The sequence below is a fragment of the Stegodyphus dumicola genome, chromosome 9 (assembly GCF_044657685.1).
Source record: "Stegodyphus dumicola isolate Sdum_Otavi_A_Nest chromosome 9, ASM4465768v1".
NCBI classification, from domain to species: Eukaryota; Metazoa; Arthropoda; class Arachnida; order Araneae; family Eresidae; genus Stegodyphus; species Stegodyphus dumicola.
In genome coordinates this window covers 189,319,730-189,339,170 of record NC_140776.1, presented here as the reverse complement: position 1 = coordinate 189,339,170, position 19,441 = coordinate 189,319,730, and the positions used below count along the sequence as shown (strand labels likewise).

The 19,441-nt window shown below is 32.5% G+C and overlaps 1 protein-coding gene across 1 annotated transcript in view; it reads right to left on the bottom strand.

Annotated features, from left to right (window-relative positions):
• Nucleotides 1-7,277: 7,277 nt before the first annotated feature.
• Nucleotides 7,278-19,441, bottom strand: part of LOC146995591 (transcription factor unc-3-like) — an 83,694-nt gene continuing 71,530 nt past the window's right edge. Inside the window, exon 3 of the mRNA XM_085824476.1 lies at nt 7,278-7,440. Within this exon, the coding sequence (XP_085680602.1) occupies nt 7,293-7,440 (148 nt within the window). The 3' untranslated portion in view covers nt 7,278-7,292. The remainder of the gene's footprint in view (nt 7,441-19,441) is intronic.

The following is a 19,441-nucleotide window of genomic DNA, read 5'->3' as shown; positions in this document are numbered from 1 at the left end:
TATCAACATCAGTTGACTCATCCAGTTGCATGCTTATTTTTAGTGGACTGATTTTTATGTCTTCAATTACTTGCATTAAACTATCTTCACTGAGATCTTGTATTCGCGATCGTATAATATCATTCGATAATGGAATCTGTTGGATTTTTTTATGTGCTTCCGAATCTAAAACTGTTTTAACAATAATTAAAGCAGAAGGTTTAATCAACTCTTCAGCGATCGCGTGAGGTTTCTTTCTTTCTTTTTTTTTTTTTTTTTTTTTTTTTTTTTTTTTTTTTTTCACATAAATATGCCACTGGATATGACGCTTCTAATAAAGGTTTTTGAATTGCTGGTCCGCACAATTTTAGGATAGTTCCACTGGTATCAAACCGAGCCTTCTTTGACTTCAAGCTGTTCATGCTATGCGCTTTTTCGCCACCATGCAGATTGTTGAAATGCTCTAATAAATTTGATGGTTTTAGATTGCTGTTTGAAAATATCTGGGAACACAAGATGCATTGCGGTCGCTGCGTGCCATCTTTTTCGGTTGTGCAGGTAAATCCATAACCAGCATACTTATCATTCCTTTGTCATTTTTTTTGACATAGTGGGGTTCACTATAATCGATTTAATTATTTAGAAACAATGTAATATAATATATATAATGTTCGTACGTTTGTAATATCACTGAATCCTATTCGGCTTGAACGGGCAATTACGAATGTATTAGTCTCAAGAGGTTTCTGGACAAATCAGAATACACAATACCACATTATAATAAATTAAATAAATGATATTTAAAAATTTTTATGGTTAGGTAGGGGCTTCTCCCGCACACCCAAAAATACATTCCCGCACCCCTAGGGCTGCGGGCACCCCCGGTTAAGAACCACTGCTCTAAATGGAGCCTCTTTGTTCTGCATAAAGCTAGGCAATGCTGGTCTCTTCAGCTTGTAATATGCATTTTGTAGACTTTAATTTCTTTGTCTTTGTATTGTTTGTTAGTACATGTACTAAAGAAAATTCTATTGTGGAATCCTTTCCTAATAAAAGCTTTCTTTTTTAATTGTAATATGGTATTTAGGCAAAAAAATACAGAATTACTTTTTGATGAATTCTCAAATTTTGATTCTTTAGAGTACCTTTTGAATAATATTATGTGGAATACAAAGAAGCATATAGTTTATTGTGCTATTATTTTTCAAATAAGTCTATGGTTTTTCTTTAGCATTTTTGAGCGTTTTAAGAAATTCCGTTATATTTTAAACTGTTTTTGTACCATAATAATATTTATTTCAAATACTCTTAATCAGCCTTTAATATTACGAAAAATGAAGCTAATGATTAAAATGTTTGTATATTTTATTCATTACTGTGTTGGGATAATGTATTGATTAAAGTGTTTGTATATCGTTGGTATTTGTAAAAGTGTTTGGAAACATGTGATTCAAGTGTTTGTATATTGTGTTTTATAAGCTTTTATTTAGTTCACTAGTGGTGCTTCACTACGAGTGGAATTTTGCCATCTATTTTCAATCTACTTCCTTATAAACTATGGAGTTCAACGCAGTTTATACAGTTTATAAGGAACAGTTGTCCATGACAACACAATGCGAATGTAATTGTTTCCAAATTTGATTTAGGTATTTGTAATTAACCTTATCCCGCGAGCTCGGAAAAACAGTTGTGTACCTTCACTGGGGGCTCTTGGCTCAGCGGTTATGAAAAGGGGGAAGAATTATAAAATCGAGTCTTAATGTTTAAACGATTTTTCGCACATGTCTTCATAACGAACAATTCACATTAACGAACGATATCAAAATTTTATTGTTTCGCACCATCGAATGGAGACAAAAAAAATTATTTTCAATGAAACTTGCATAAAAATTGTAACTTTATTTCTGAATTTTTTCAAATCTCCGGAATTTTTGGATTATTTGATGTTTGTGATTTTAAAATTTCAAAATATAAAAGCATATCCGATGTAAAATTTAGAAATTTTCACAGATTATAAAAGTAACTTTTAGCCGTTTTCCAAAACAATACAATAATGATTTAAAAATATTAATTGGGCAGTTTTCTATACCTTAAAAAAAACTGTAGCACTCTGAAGCAGAGGGGAAACATCCCCACATGCATTCACACTATGTAGACTCTTCATTATTTAATTTCTTTAAATATAATACAGGGCGATAATATTAAGTGGCAACAATTTGAAAAGTGAAACGACGTTTATCGGGAATTGACGCAAAATGCCAAAACGAAATTAATAGGCCTTCTGAGCAAATTACCCCTTTGGACTAAACATGAAATTTTATGGAATTTGTTTGGATAAAGAAGCTAGGCAAAAATATAAAAATCGTTTGCTTTTCGAACAGTCCCCAATGTGTCTAATCGTTTGAAAGTTTCATTTGAATTTTTGCTACTTGAATTTTTACTGAATTTGACTTGAAATTTTACTACTTGAATTTTTACTTAACATTTTTATTTCCAGCGTGGTACTGTGTATCGGAAATTCTAAAGATATGCTCATTTTAAAATTATTTTGCGATATTGCTTTTGAACTTAATTTTTGGGTTCAAGTGCTAAGAACATGATATTTAATAAATAAGGGTAGCACGCAAAATGTTAAAAAAACGACCCTTTGGACGTAATTTAAAATCCGAATCTTTCAAGATTCTTTTTTTTATGCTAGTGCACTGTAAGCCTAAATTAAGACATTACGTAACGTTTAATGAGACACTAGCAGTCGCTATTTCGTGCCCATGTCAACGTCTCCACACAACCATCCTACTTCACGTGCGACAGAAAGAACACATTGCGTATGGCTTTCCATTCTTATAAGTGGCTTCAGATATCAGTACATAGAATCTGCTTTTAAGTGGTCACGATTTTATATCGTTTAATGTTTTACTATCAGCTTTATTAACGAACACTTTCTAGTTACGCAACTTTACTAAAGAAATGAAATGCGCCAATCAAACTTGAAATGATGTTAAGAAATCGTAATATTATTGCTAGGAACATCCAATGAGAATTGATTCCAAATCCACAAGTCACCTGCATTTAAATGAACTTCGCTTCGAGAAACTTTAAGCGTATTCCAGGAACTCACGTAGGATCGAGAATGAGTGAGAAATGTATGGCTATTTGTGAGGGTCAAGCATATAGTCTGATAGAGGAGACGCGAAATTCAACTTGGTGGTTTTCCATCTACAAGATATCATTTCTAAACTTCTGTTTCTCATTCTTCGCTTTGATTCTGGGAACATCGGTTCTAACGAATAGGTTTTCGGCTTAAGGTTGTTGTTTTGCTTAATTTTATGTTTTTACTTTGGCATGTTTCTTTTCCGTCTTCGAGAATTTCTTTTGCTATGTTTTATTGTAATATATCCATTTTTCAGCCCCTGACCCAATTTCCTGTGGGAAAGATTTACTGTGTAATTTATTGTAAGATTCAGACTCCTCATTCATAATTCTTCGCCTAGATAAATTCATGTGACATAATTTCTGAATCTTTTCCATAGCTTGTAAATGATTGAAAACGGTTTGTTAATTCATTATTTAGCAAATTCCTTTTTTGCTAGAAATAAGCCGCCATCTACAGGGTGGGCCAAATATAAGACCGACCAACGTTAAACACAAATAACTTTTTTTTTTTATTTTTCGACATAATTATTTTTTTCTTTTTGTAGGTTATATTTGAATTTTTGGAAATTTATTATGGAGCCATACATCGCGTTAAAATTATCGAGTTTTTCTACTCTTGTCAACGATCAATTGTTATGACGCAGCATAAATATCAGCAATATTTTAATTCCAGTGTACTGTTGGGTGCGGTGTTGTGGTCAATAGGGTTATCGGCCCATATTTCTTCGAGAATGAGGATGGAGCGCTGGAAACGATTTCCGGAGCTTCTTACAAAACAATGATTGAATACTTTTTGCGGCCAGTAGTGGAAAAGGATCCTTTTTTCATGGGAATATTTAAAAGACACCTTGTATGTTAATAAATCAGAGACTATTAGACAGCTGAAGCAGAATATTCGAGATGAAATACTGAGCCTTCAACCAGAAACAGTACGTGGTTTAATGGAAAACGCGTTAAAAGGAGCCAATCTCCGTATCGAGAAAAAGGGTGGACCTTGGTCTGATGTCATATTTCATGCATAATTTCCATAAATATATTTAATGTATAAAAAATTAATTAAAATAAATAATTATTACAAGCGTTATCAATGTTTAACATTAGTAGGTCTTATTTGGCCCACCCTGTAGAATGCCTCTCAGCCGCCTATCGACAAAATCGCTGAACACTGGTAGTTGGGTCCCATGTTCGAATCCCGCGAACGTGCTGGCTGCATGGACGTTTCTGTGCAGTATGTATACGAGCCATGTGTAACGTGTATACGAGTCAGTTTCCCTTAGAAAGTCCTCCACGAAAGCATCCCCCCTTAGGCCTATAACTCTCGGTGCTTTGCCGTAATTAAATAAACCAAACTAGTTAATTTGAAATGCTAACAGATTCGTATGTGTAACTATCACATGCGTACCTGTGTACCACCAACTTCAAAATAACTAAATTCAAACCTTCGATATCAAAACTGATCCTTTCTTTCTTATATACCTTCATCCTCAAGAACAGAGCAAATAGAACGACTAAACTACTTTTATAACCTTTTGTGTTGAAGAAAGTAACGAATGAAGTAATGAATAAATTCTCTGTCTTTCTTCTATTGACGTTAAAAGTTTCAGATTTCGATCAACTTTTCTAAGATTTTGTTTTTTCGATGGCTCGATGACTGCCATATAACACTTTTTACGCTAGTGGCGTATTTCGCATAAAAATATTTTCAAACTTAGTTTAGATACAAGTTCCAGTGGACATGACACCAGAATTTCTCCTCTCGTTGTACAGGTATCGGTGTCTCGCCTCTCTTACTGTACTACCAGAACCCTCGAAAGGATTTCCGATTTGCCAGTATTTAGAATGTCTCTATGCCGCAAAGATACTATACACATTTAAAGGCATATCGGTGCAGTAGTCAGCGCCGCTAATCATCATAAAGATCAGAGCGGCACTATCCGTTCACCACAAAACACACACAAAAATAAGATTTCATACGCAAAATGCCAATCCTCTTTCTAGATAATATTTCGGTCAACTTTCTTTTGAATGTGCTGTGACAGAATCTTGGAATTTTACACAATTTATGAGTTTAGAAAAGAAAATAATGCAGCCTTCACATCCAGTCTTATTATGGAAGTTATTTCTGGACATAAATTTTCAATGTATTTGTATTGCTCGGGAGGAATGCAAATACATTGAAAATTGAATGCAAGTACATTGGATTTCTTGTACAATAGGCGATCGACTGTGTCCAATTATAGCTTGAATACTAGATGCACTATCAGAGAGAATTAAGGATGGTAAAGAAAGTTCTTTTGCGAAGCATATGGCTTCTTTGATTGCAAAAAGTTCTGCTTGAAAAACTGAGTTGTTATTGCTTAAACGAATATTCCAGTTTTTAATACTTGAATTTTTTCGGAATGCGCAATATGCACTACCAACGCCTGCTTCAGATTTCGAACAATTAGTATATATGGTGAGTTCATATTTATTGAGTTCAAAGGTTCCCAATAGGGATTTTGTGTAAAAATATGTAGGATGTAGCTCTAAGTTGTGTTTAAGATATTCAAAATCTGTGGGTTGAAATACATTATTATTCATTATGCTTTGAATTCTTAGTTTTGATATTCTTACTTTATTTGCTTCTTTTATTAGAGATAAAGTAATTGGAGGGATGCCTGTTATTATTTGTAGCGCACTAGTTGGAGTAGTTCTATATGCTTTTGCTAGAGAGAGGAGGAAAGGTCTTTGGATTGAAAGTAAATGTTTTTGAGCTTGGGAATTCAAGGTTAAACCCCAGACGGAAGCACCATATAGTAGTATTTTTTCAATAACTGTTATGTACCAATTTTTTTCTAATTTTGAGGATATACCCCAAGTGCTGGCTGTTACAGATCGAAGAGAATTGTGAAGGGTTAAAGTTTTGTTTTTGAGATATTGAATATGGAAATGCCAGGATTGCCGAGTATCTAATACTATTCCCAGATATGTGATGCTCTTGTCAATTTTGATTTTTTCTTGAGAAATTTTGATTATTGGCTTTCTTAGGTTTTTTATGGAAGTACCTCTTTTTGGAATATATATTGCTTTACATTTCGTAGTAGAAATTTTAAGATGAAATTTATCTGTCCAGTTGCGGAAGATATTTAAAGAAAAGGTGGAGTTAATTTCTATTGATTTCCGGCTACTTGCGTTCACAATGAGAAGAAAATCATCTGCGTATGCTTGGATATGGGTATGATTAATATTGTCGTATAGTTTTAAAACTTCGTTTGCTATAAGATTCCAAAACGTAGGGCTTAAGCAAGATCCTTGAGGACAACCTTTTGATAATTTATAATTTATTACACCGGAATCTGAAGAATATTGTAGAGTTCTATTGCATAGGTAGTCTTTGATAATATGAAGGATATCCTGAGGGCATGATATTATTTCTAGAATTGTTATGATGTCTTTCCAGCGGATAGAATCGAAGGCTGCTTGAATATCTATCGAAATTATTATTGAATGAAGATTCTTTGATTCATTCATCTTTAAGACTTCTTGCATTTTTTGAAAAGCATGATCTGTTGATTTATTTGGTGTGAATCCATACTGATTTTCATGCATGATTTTCTTCATAAGCTGATTTTAATTGAAGTATACGTATGCGTTGAAATGGCGAATTTTGGTGAAATGTAACAACTGAATCACTGTATTTGAGAGAGCATATTTTTTAAAATTTCGACAAGTTTGTTTATATCTGTATGTTATATGTTAACTTAAAGAAAAGATATTACAAATTCGTTAAGCAGGGAGACTGAAAGTGAACATTTAAATCACAGAAAGTAGTTTTTCAAACTGTGGGAAATTTGTTAGGTATTTATTTACCAATTTTAATAATTTAATTATACTTTCAGCAAGATTTTGAGATGATGACAATAATTAAGACACAATAACACGCAGAAAAAATACTAATTCAGAAGTCAAACAACAAAAATCAGCGTTATATTTTCAAAATTTTGAAAGTTGCAAAATTTCAAAAAAAGAATTTTGAAAATATAACTCTGATTTTTGTTGTTTGACTTCTGAATTAGTATGGTGACAATAATTTAAAAAACAGACGTAGTTGAATATGAATGAGCATAGTTTCGAAAGTTGCAGAATATGAACTTTAATTTGGTATTTATTAATATTTCTTTTTATATCTTATTAATAACTTGATAACCTGGTATGTGCAAAAGAAAACGTGTATACGAGCCAGTTTCCCTTAGAAAGTCCTCCACGAAGGCATCCCTCCCTTCAGGCAGATAGCCCTCGTGTGCTTTGCCATAACTGAATAATCCAATCCTGTACAAAAGAAAGTTTATAATTTATACGGACTCCTTCATTGCACGGAAAGTATTTATTTATTTACCATCAGATGAGCAGCTGCACCGCCTTTAAGACATTCAGCTTTTACGCTCAACTGATGGAATCATCTACCAACTGTGTTGTTATGTAAAATACAATAAAATTTTAGAATTTTGATAATTACATAATAAAAATAAAATATCAATAAATAAATATATAAATAATACAATAAATAATAAACATAAATAGATACAATAAATAAAAGTTAAAAATTTAGAATAAGATGTGATGTAGCCGTTCCTCAATAGACACTAATGCCGGCTAGCTTTAAAAGGATTTATTAACAGAGCACACAGGAACGGTTACAAACAAAAGAAATATACATAAAAAATGAAACATTGAGAATAACATAACATAGTAAGCTATCATCATGGCGGCTGGAGGTCGATTGACGTTTTTTCATATCGCCACGAGATGGCGTTTAAATAAAATAGTTCGGTTACAGTCCATGACATGAATAAAATAGTTCAATTACACTTAAATAGGTCTGTTACAAAGATAAATACAATGGTGTTATATATGAAGTCAAATAAAGTATCAGAATTTTGAGAATTATATAATAAAAATTGAAGAAATTAAATATATAAAAACATAATACCTAAAGAAATATGAAAGTAAATGAAACGTAAATAGATAAGTAAATACTTAAGAAGATCATTACAAATTTTGAAAATGAACAACATAATGTATAAGAATAGTAGAGGCTGAGAATGTAAGATATGTAAAGAGTAAAGTATTTCATTATGGAGAATGAAGAGCAGTAATTGAATAAAAGTTGATGAGAAATAGTATTTGAATGAATTAGGATGACCTGAATGAAAAGTTCGTGGAAATTCTTGATAGAGAGTCATTCTTGAGTAAAAGACTTGACTAAAAATCTTGAGTTGAGAATTTATTAATATATTAAGGAGATGGAGTTAGAAAATATCCTTAAATTCTTGATCGAGCTTGAGAGATCTTGAAGGTTTAAATAAAGATAGTCTTGAGTGAAAGCATTAAAATGAGGTAGTAGAAAGAATGGCTTATTAAGTAAGGTAAATGAACAAAGAATAATGATTTCAAGTTCCTTTAAGATTATCGATGTTTGCGGAGATATAATTTATTATATTATGAAGATTATTTCTGAGAATATTACTTTTTAATAACTGTTGAAACCATAACTGAGCAGAAGTTAAATTGTATGCTTTAAGGTGATAATCTTTAGTAATGTTGCAGTGAAAGAGATAATGATCTATTGTGCCTTCATTACCACAGGTACAGAGATTTGTATGCTGAAGTCCGAATCTATGAAGGTATTTTGGAAATGGACCATGAGCTGTTAGGAAAAATGTAATTGAACGGTTGGTAGATATTAATGATCTTGAAGGTTTTGATATGAAAGTAAAAGTTCTTCTGCCGGTAGTTGCTTCCGTCCAGGTTTGCTTCCATAAGTGCATTAATTCTGTTTCTAATTTTGTTTTTAGTAATGATATTGGATATGGAATTGAGTAATTTGGAAGGGAAGAATTGTTTGCAGCCCCTTTTGCTAGTTCGTCTGCGAGCTCGTTACTACTATTACCGATGTGTGCTTTAATCCATTTGAAATGTGGTCTATTATTGTTTTGAAATTGAGAAAGTAGAAAATGGATTTCTTGTACAATAGGCGATCGACTGTGTCCAATTATAGCTTGAATACTAGATGCACTATCAGAGAGAATTAAGGATGGTAAAGAAAGTTCTTTTGCGAAGCATATGGCTTCTTTGATTGCAAAAAGTTCTGCTTGAAAAACTGAGTTGTTATTGTTTAAACGAATATTCCAGTTTTTAATATTTGATTTCCGGCTACTTGCGTTCACAATGAGAAGAAAATCATTTGCGTATGCTTGGATATGGGTATGATTAATATTGTCGTATAGTTTTAAAACTTCGTTTGCTATAAGATTCCAAAACGTAGGGCTTAAGCAAGATCCTTGAGGGCAACCTTTTGATAATTTATAATTTATTACACCGGAATCTGAAGAATATTGTAGAGTTCTATTGCATAGGTAGTCTTTGATAATATGAAGGATATCCTGAGGGCATGATATTATTTCTAGAATTGTTATGATGTCTTTCCAGCGGATAGAATCGAAGGCTGCTTGAATATCTATCGAAATTATTATTGAATGAAGATTCTTTGATTCATTCATCTTTAAGACTTCTTGCATTTTTTGAAAAGCATGATCTGTTGATTTATTTGGTGTGAATCCATACTGATTTTCATGCATGATTTTATTCTTATTTAGATGATATAAAAGTCTTGAAAGGATTAGTTTTTCAAGGAGTTTGCCCAACGTGGGAAGAAGGCATATTGGTCTATAAGTAGAGGGTTTGTGGCTGGTTTATTTTTCTTGAGGAGCAAAACAACTTCTGCATTTTTTAATATATTAGGAAATGTTAAGTTATATCAGCAGGCGTTAATGAATGATATAATAATTTGTTGATAATTATAAAAAATAAGTTTTAAGATGATGTTGTCGATACCATCGGGACCTGGTGCTTTCCTGTTATTTAGTCTTTTGATGATATGTTCCAATTCATCGATCTTTGGAGGGATGATAACTGTTGGTGGATTAGGACGACGTGTAGAAGAACTGTTAGATGCTTCTGTATCTGTGTATGATTCGATCTATATTCATCTTGTGGGAATAGTTTTGATAAAATTTCTAACGCAGCTTGGGAAGAGGAAATTGATTCAGAGAAGCTGTACATTGATAATGAAGGAGGAGTGAAAATTTTATTGTGCGCTATTTTGAAGGCGGAGCCATAAATTTTGGAGGTAGAAGTGCAAAATGTTTTCCAACTATTAATTTTTGATATTCTGATATTTCTTTTATAATGCGCTCTTGCTTTTTGGAAAGCTATTTTATAGTGAGTTCACGGAAAGTATTAGAGACATGTTACTACTCCCCAGAATTCTGTAGTAGCTGAAGTTAAACTTAAATTTGAAGAACCGTGGATATGAGATTCTTTACCGCCGAGTTTCCGGGCATGTAGTTTTAAAACGTAATGAGCTGACTAAATCGCAATAGCTTATCGCTATGCAAAAGTCTCTGAGTACTAATAATAAAATAATTAATTTCTCCGTGATCGCACTGGTATAAATTATATATCCAGATATGCGTAGAGATATTAGCTATCCAATTAAACCTCTCCCTTTCCACCAAACCAACCACACGAGAGGACTTTCGGTTTGCTGCATATTTAGATTGCTGCCAAGCCGCACTGACACTATACATTTGCTGCCTTCTCCAAGATTCGAGCCCGGGCCCTTTGGCACGGCAATCAGAGACAGTAACCACTATACAGGTTGGGCGGCAATAAATATAGAGTTACAAAAGATTATTAGAAATCTGTTGAATGTGAAGTTATTTGTAATCTTTAAAAACTGTAACAATAGGGTTCATATTTGTAGCATCATGAACCAAAAATAATGTTTTACTTTCTTACAAATATGTATGATTGATTTTAATAGCTTTTTGTGCATACATTGACAATCGTCCATGCCTTCTCCGGGATTCGAACCCAGGCTCTTCGGTACAGTCAGCAACACTAGCCACAATGCAGGTTGGGTAGCTTACTCAGGTGTAAAAACTAATCATCAGTGCCGTTCATACCTGTGGAAACGGGTTTAAGCAGTAGCCAGTCAGTGAAGATATTGTTGCGCAGGTACGACTGCGCGGGCGACTCTGCGAAATCGTAGACCGAAACTCAGTTCACGTGTTCGTTGTGAGTGGTCGGTTCTTAACCACGTTGGCACCCATTCCATGCCTGAAATGTCTCTTGATGAACCTCTCTAGAGCAAGAAATCTGCTTAGTAACCAGTGGACTGCTTCGTCTGACCAGGCCAGCCTTATCCTCTCAGAGCAAGGAGCTCTGCGGCTGAAGGTCCAGCAGACTTCCTAATTCGATTCCTAGAATGAGTTCATCCAGAACATATTCTCTGACTTCAACAAACGAAAGATAAGTGAAAATGACTCTACTTGAATATGTAGTTTTACTTAATCTTAATTTAAAAGTAAATTGTGCTCAAAGTAGCTCTCAAGTAAATTGTTCTCAAAAATTTTCTTTCAATCGTTGCCTTGATCAAGGATAATCTTATTTTAGCACTTTATAGAGCAAGACGTCCTTTAACTTAATTATTTTGTATTGTAAGAATATATTAAGTTTAAAAATGAGAACAAGATGTTCATTTTTAGTCTGAGAGACTGACTTCAGGAAACGTTAGCGTGTTTTCTCTTAAATGAATCAGCAAATTTGTTAATCTTTTAAAGAATTTTATTTAACATATATGATTTGAAATGGTTCTCAGAAAATTCACTTAAACTGATTGTAAATGCAAGTTTTTATGAAATGTGTGTTAAAACAAAGTATTTTTGTGATACTAATACATGTGTAAGAGTCCAGCTAATAGTAGAAATTAAGTTAAAAATAAAAACTAGTTTGAGAACGCATGAAGTTAAAATTAGGCTTCGTAATTGCCAGAATATATTCAGTTTAAAAATGAGAACGAGATATTCCGTTTTAGTCCAAGAAACAGAGCTAAAACTTTGGAGTGCTTCTAATTAAATGAAGCAAATTCGTTATTCTTTAAATGAATGAAATTTATTGAATGTAAACCATTTAAAATTGTTTACCGGAAATTCGATTAAAGTGATTGTAAATGTAAAAGGTTTTGTGGAACATGTGTTTAAGTATTTTTGCGATGCTAGTAAAAACAGAAATATGGTTGTATGTGTGAAAGAGTTAAAAGTCAAGTTAACAGAATTTAAGTTAAAAATAAAAGCTAGCTTCAGATTGAATGAAATTTAAAGTTAGTTTTTTGTAATTATCAAAATTAATTAAGTTTAAAAATGAGAACGATTTGTTCATCTGAGAGGCTGAGTTTAGGAAACTTTGGAGTGCTTCCAATTAAGTGAAGCAAATTCGTTACTCTTTATTTTATTATAAAAGAATTTTATTGAATGTAAACAATTTAAAATTGTTTTCAGGAAATTCAGTTAAAGTTATTGTAAACCTAAAAGTATTTTTGTAACTGCTTGTAAAACAGGAATGAGTGTGTATGTATGAAAGTCAAGCTAGTAGTAGATTTTACGTAAAAAACGAAAATTACTTTGAGAAAGCCATGACATTTTAAGGTAGGCTTACCAGCGAATGCTAAGTTAATTTTTCACTTAGCGCCTGAGGGCTGAGAATTGAATGTAGGGTGTATTTTTGAGGTGTGGTATGTGAAAATTCTAACATGCAGGTTGTTTGAAGCAGCAACTCTTTATATGAACACATGCTGTTCAGTAGAAAACAGTTTGCTTCAGCAAGACCTCGCAGGGGGGGGGGGAGATTTCAAAGTTGGAAAGAAAGTGGTGATTAAACCCATATGATGTCAAATGAAAGTACACTGAAACCTGTTTTTGTGCGGTCTTTGTTTGTGCGATTTTTTTATTTGTGCAATTTTTTGCCCGGTATATAAAAATTTCAGTCAAATTGGAACGTAATTGACGAAGTTACCAATTAAAAAAATAGTAAGTTTGATCGGCCATTTAGTTTGTTTCGACTTGCCATGGCATAGTGGTAAAGGGGGTCGCGGACTGCGATACCGAAGGTCCCGGTTTGGAATCCCGGAGAAGGCATGAGTGTAAAAATTCTGTTCCTTTATAGGAGGTAACGGTACCCACCTATTAGGTGCGTTATTATAATCTTTATTTAATAATTAAAATTTTTATTTTAAATTGTTAAAGTGAGTTTTTTTCCTATGTTGATATTCTTTACCGAACTTGCTACAAATGCCGATAGTTTAGGAATCTTTCTAAGAAAGGAGGCGCTCACGCATGCTAAGTAACTTCTAGATTTTCATCCTTAAAAACCCTACTTATCGCCACAAGTCATGTTTACATCCACCTGTTGCTTTGCCAACTGGCCAACTTTGCCAACAACACTGGGAGAAATTGAATCTATTCATTTTCTCATCCCCTCTACGCGCTTTTGAACAAGATGCGTGTGAAGGTATGAGACAGACCCCGGGTGTAACTTCACCCGTAGTTTGTAAAAAACAATGTATTAATTCATGAGGAATTTGGCAAAGCACAATTTCATGTCTACTTGCACAATTGGCACACAATTGTTATAAATGTTAGGAAATCAAATAACATTCTTATCTGTAATTAAAAATAATAAGAAATGTTACAAAATTTGTATAGGCGTTTGCCCGGAAGTACTATTAATTTCGTTTTGGCATTTTGCGTCGAAAACTTTAAATGTCCGTTTCACTTTTCAAATTGTTGCCACCCAATTTTATCGCCCTGTGTTATATTTAAAGAAATTAAATGATAAAGTATCTGCAGAAATGTATGTAAGTTTCTCGCATTGTGATAAAACGACTGTACCTAGAGCCATCCAATTCTAAATAACGTAATCTTCTCGAATATGGGCATCTGGAAGCCCTAATTTGGAATTTGTTTTATTATCGATTTCATATTTTGTATCACTTTAACGAATTTTTGATTAACAAACTCAACGATTTAAAAACGAGCAGTGGCAACACTATGCGAAAACAATATCTTCAACGCGCGAGACTTTGTATCGGAAATTCTAAAGATATGCTCTTTTTTTAATTATTTAGCGATATTACTGTTAAATTGAATTTTATGGTTTAAGTGCGAAAAACATGTTTAATAAATAAAGGTAACACATGAATCATTAAGAAAACGCCCCTTTGGGCGTAATATAAAATCTTAAAGGTTTCAGTTTTTATTATTTTATTGTTTTAATATATTGTAAATGTTGACTAAAACTGTTCCAATTGCTTGTGTAACTATGTGCTTTTATTTGTATTTAAAGAACTTTTAGCAGTAACTTTTGTCATCAGGTTATCAACACCTGTTAGATTTTATGTGCGGGACAGTTACGCTATATTTCATTTAATCCTCATCAGTAATTATTCGAACCATACACTATTTCGTAATAATCGATCAGTTTCGAAGGGGTTGGACTCCGAGTCCTCCAGTGCTAACACCACTTCTGAGATCTGAATTAATATTCTTCTGAATCTGATCTTCTGAGATCTAAAAATCAATATTTTATTGCATTTAAACTCCAGTGCTAACACAATACAAATTGGATGCAATTTCCTGTGTGTTTATTTTAGTCAAGAAAGTCAGCAGGGTGGCATCTTAAAATATATTGATTCCCAGTGGTGTTTTTTTATTACGGCAAAGCACTCTAGCGCTTTGCCGTAACTCTGGCTAAGGGAAGGGATGCTTTCGAGGAGGACTTTCTAAGGGAAACTGGCTCCGTATACACATTACAGATGGGGAAAACACGCATGCAGCAAGTCCGTTCGCCTAGAATCGAGTCTAGGTCGGAACTCCCAGTATTCAGCGACTTAACCGCTCGGCCACTGATAGACCTTGTTGACCCTCAACAAAAGCATAGTAGGGTGAGATAAATATCAAACAACTCGCAAATTTCTCTTTTGGGAAAATTAAAGAAGAGCAAAGCATTTGAGACTCTTGCATTGACAGTTCGTTTTTAACTTATCTAAAAGAATTATGTAAAAATTATATTATAGAAGGTTATTAAATACCTTCGACAGGCCACGAAGGCCAAAGTAATTGAATCGTACTTTTGAATTGCTTCGTTTGCAGTTTGATGGTGCTACGAATTTTTAAGAGCACATCCAAAAGCAAATTTAACAAACATCATAACTAAATTCAGTCCCATAATGACTAATGGGGTGTGCATCAAATCTTTAAATACACTATTAAGCTTATGAGTAAGTAATTGTGCTAGCACAATCACAAAGAATTACAAGCTATTGTGACAATGGATTCTTTATTAAGAAGAAAGGAATATACCTCAGCTCGAGAAGAACCAAATAAGTTGAAAACTCCAGAAATATTTAAAAGGAATTGAGAATTAAAATGTAATTCAGAATTGCAATTTTACTGTTATCTACAATATGTCTTCAAAAATGTTAACTGCCAAATCTTCGAAACTACAGGAAAAGAAATCGGATGCGGAAACCACATGGCTTTCTTATACAGAATATTAAATTATAAGCAGTTTTTTCTGCATTTCATTTAAACTTACTTCTTCGAGTTATACATTTTTTATAAAAAATATATGTTATTGGAATTTAGCAAATATTCTAGAAAATGCTAATCCATTGGAAAAAATCTTTTCCATGATAAAGTAAATTTTTAAAAACGTCAGAAAAAATAGCAGTTAAAATTAATAACAAAACAAGAAGAATAAATCTTCAATCATATCAATATTTTTAATGTACAGCATTTAGAAACAACTTAGTAAAATACATATGAAAATTAAATAATGTGCAAGAAACTAAAACTGGTAAATTTGAGAACGAACATCCTCAGAATGTTTGACAACTGAAGTCCTCCGGACAATGCAGTATGAATGTCCTCAGGATGTGAAATTGGTGAAGTCGTCAGGACATCCGAGAATCAACATCTTCAGGACATCCTCTCATATCCCAGGACATAGCGACTTAAATAAGACATCCTCAGGATGTTAAATTACGATGTCCTCAGGACATCTGAGAATCAACATACTCAGGACATCCTAATTATGTCCCGGGATATTTCGACTTAAATAGGACATCCTGAGGATGTTTTGTGTTACGGGGGTATATTTCTGATTCAATTAAATCGGTTTTAACTTCGCGGCGAGGCAGAAATACAAAAAAAAAAAAAAAAAAAAAAAAAAAAAAATTCTTTAGAAACTCAAAGATAGACAAAAACATAAAACGCCAATTCATTTAAAACAAAAAAAAATTTACAATTAAAATTAGAGTTCAGTTTCTACACAAAAACAAGCAATTCGGCCAGCAGGCAGATTTTCGGTGCAGAAAACTAAGTTTCCTTTTGGTCCCACTCGACAAAAAGACAGTGAAGGTGCAGAAAGATTTAATTCTGGTTGCAATTTGATTTAATTCTGGTTTAATTAATCTAATAGGTGCAGAAAGATTCTGCTAAGTTTCAAATGTAAACAAATATGGCTGCTATGTTAATCAAAAATCAGGCGTAGCTGCACTTAAACAATTTTTAAGTTGTTGATGATTCTACAACGATGGCATGCAGAGTACATAAAAGGCATAAAAACCTTAACCGAATGATAAGAACAGCATAACCATTTTCCATGATTAAGTAAATATTCGCGATTTACTATCATATAAGAATAAACGGAGCTCAGGGAGCCGAGTAACAGTGTACAACTACTCGTTTTTGAGTTATGCGAGATACATACATACAAACGAACGTACAGACGCCACGAAAAAAATTCTGATCTGAATCTATTTTGGATCAACTTTATAATTGGTTTGAGGAAAAAAAAGCCCTTTGTGTCTTTACGTAGAGATGTCACGCAAAAACATAGTTAAATTGCATTCGATAGCGGTCAAAATTGATATTTTCGTTGAAATATGATACCCGGAATTTTTTGTACTTCCTTTACTTCGTACAAGGAAGTAACATTCAGTGGCGGTTAGAATATTAAACAAAACATTGCTATATTGATAAATAATAGTAAATGGGAATCAGAGTTCTTTGAAAATTAAACTGAAGCAAATTTTCTATTTCTGTAATATTATTATTGTGAATTATTTAAACCAGCGGTTCTCAACCTTTCGACTAACAAGTACCATGTAAATAAATACTGAAAAACGTAAGTACCACCGCTACATTTTACAATGATTTTTTTCAGTTTCTCAACAGAAATATTAAAAATGAATATATTTTGCCATTTGCACAACCTATTGGCTGTTTGTATTAAATATGCATATATAAAAAATATATTAGGTTAAAAATGGGTTACAATTTTTACTATCAAAATTTAAGTTGTAATACTTTAATTCTAAAATTGAGTGCGAAATTTGGGTCCGTTTAAGGAAGACAAATTTCCTTGTGTCTGGTCTTACTTCACTTAGTTTTAACAGGAAATTAGGATCCACTTTTAATTTTGTTTCGCATTTAATTTTTAAATATAACATGGATGAAAATCATTGTTCACACAAATAGGTTTGTGCAAAAAGGGAATAAAAAATTAATAGCTTTATTTGAATTGCCTTTAAAGTTATTTTTCGGTTCAGATAAAAGTTAACCAGTGCATTATTTTTGAAATCTTCAGTTAGAGTTCGATCACAGGAAACTTCTATCAATTTTTCTTTTTCTTCACGAGATTTTTGAATTTAATAGTTTAAAATACTTTTTTTTTGCGTACCATCTATGTTTCTCTTGCGTACCACCGGTTAGAGCACCTGATTTAAACTATTAAAAATTTTGATTAATTAATGAATGCTGCCTTCTTTACTGGCAAATAAGGAAATAAATTAGAACTTATTTTGGTTTTAATAATCTTGATAGCTCAATAAATCTTGAAGTGTAAAATAAAAAAAATGGGAGAAGAAAAAATTTTAGAAGAAAAAAATTAGGTTTGGGAAGAAAAATGAAAAGGAAATTTAAAGTTATTTTCAATGGAAAAGATAAAAGTAAAGTTCTATTTGTGAAAAAAACAAAAGAAAAAAATTGAACTTGCGAAAAAAAATCTTAACTTTTGCAAAATAAATTGTAAATTTAAAAACTCTTCTTACTTCCTTGTACGAAGTAAAAAGGAAGTGAAGGAAAAAAGGAAATTCCGGGTAATCGCGAAAATTTTCAGGCAGCATATTTCAACGAAAATATCCCATTTTGACCTCTTTCAAATGCAATTTAACGATGTATTTCCGTGATATCTGTATGTAAGGACAGAATAAAACACTCCAAAAAAATTATAAAACTGCTTTAAAACCTCCAAAAAAATTATAAAACTGCTTTAAAATGAATTCTGAAGAGAATTTTTCGTGTCGTCTCTACAAACGTATGTACGTATCTCGCATAACTCAAAATCGAGTAGCCTCAGAACGTTGAAATTTTGTATATAGGACTGCTATAACATGTAGATGTTCATCTCATATTTTGGTTGCAATCGGCCTCTCCAAACGTATATAAATATATTTATATATATGTCCACTCTGTTACCCGGCTCATTGATCTCAGTTTCTTTACTCTTATATGTTTGTAAATTGTACATTTTTTGCTTTAAAAATGATTGAATTATGTTGTTCTTATCTTCCGGTTAAGGTTTTTATGCCTTTAGTAAATCTGTATACAATATTTTTAGAATTATCAACAATTTTAAAATTGTTTAAGTGCCGCTAAGCCTAATAATGTTTTTGATGGCGGCTATTGCTCTTGTTTACATTTGAAACAGCAAGATAGCGGATTTGTTGCCAATGTAGAGAAACTTAGCTTCGCAACAACAAAGATAACGCCTTCATTTATTATTGCCAATTAAATCATACTTAATCCATTTTGGAATTTTTTCGAGGAAATAAGTGTTTAAGATTTACTTCGTAATTTTTAATACAGATATTTTGAGTTTTTATGTATGTTTGCCTTGTCGCGAAGTGAAAACTGAATTAATTGAATGAGAAATAGTCAATCGTCTGTGAAAAACTGTTTCTTTTTTGTTTTCTTTGCTTAATTTCTTTTATACATAGTTCTAGCTTTATTGTAGTATTTGAATAGAACATGTGGGAACGATTAGATAATTCTTTAAATGATATAAATTTTGTGCATTCTGAGTTATAATATGAACGAAATATAATACTGTTAAATAAACCTAGCGCCAGAGTGTCGCTATGGTAAACAAAGTGAATTTTAAAGAATGCATTTATTCTATTGTGGTTTATGCGCTGTCGGCGAAGTAGGTTTAATTCAATCTAATAAGTTTAAATGAAATGCAAGAAAAAATGCGCATAATTTAATATTCCGTACAAGGAAGTCATCACGTACAAGGAAGTACACATCAGATTTTTTTTTAAAACAAAAAGCGAAGATAAAAAGTTAAACTTCAAAAATAACTTTAA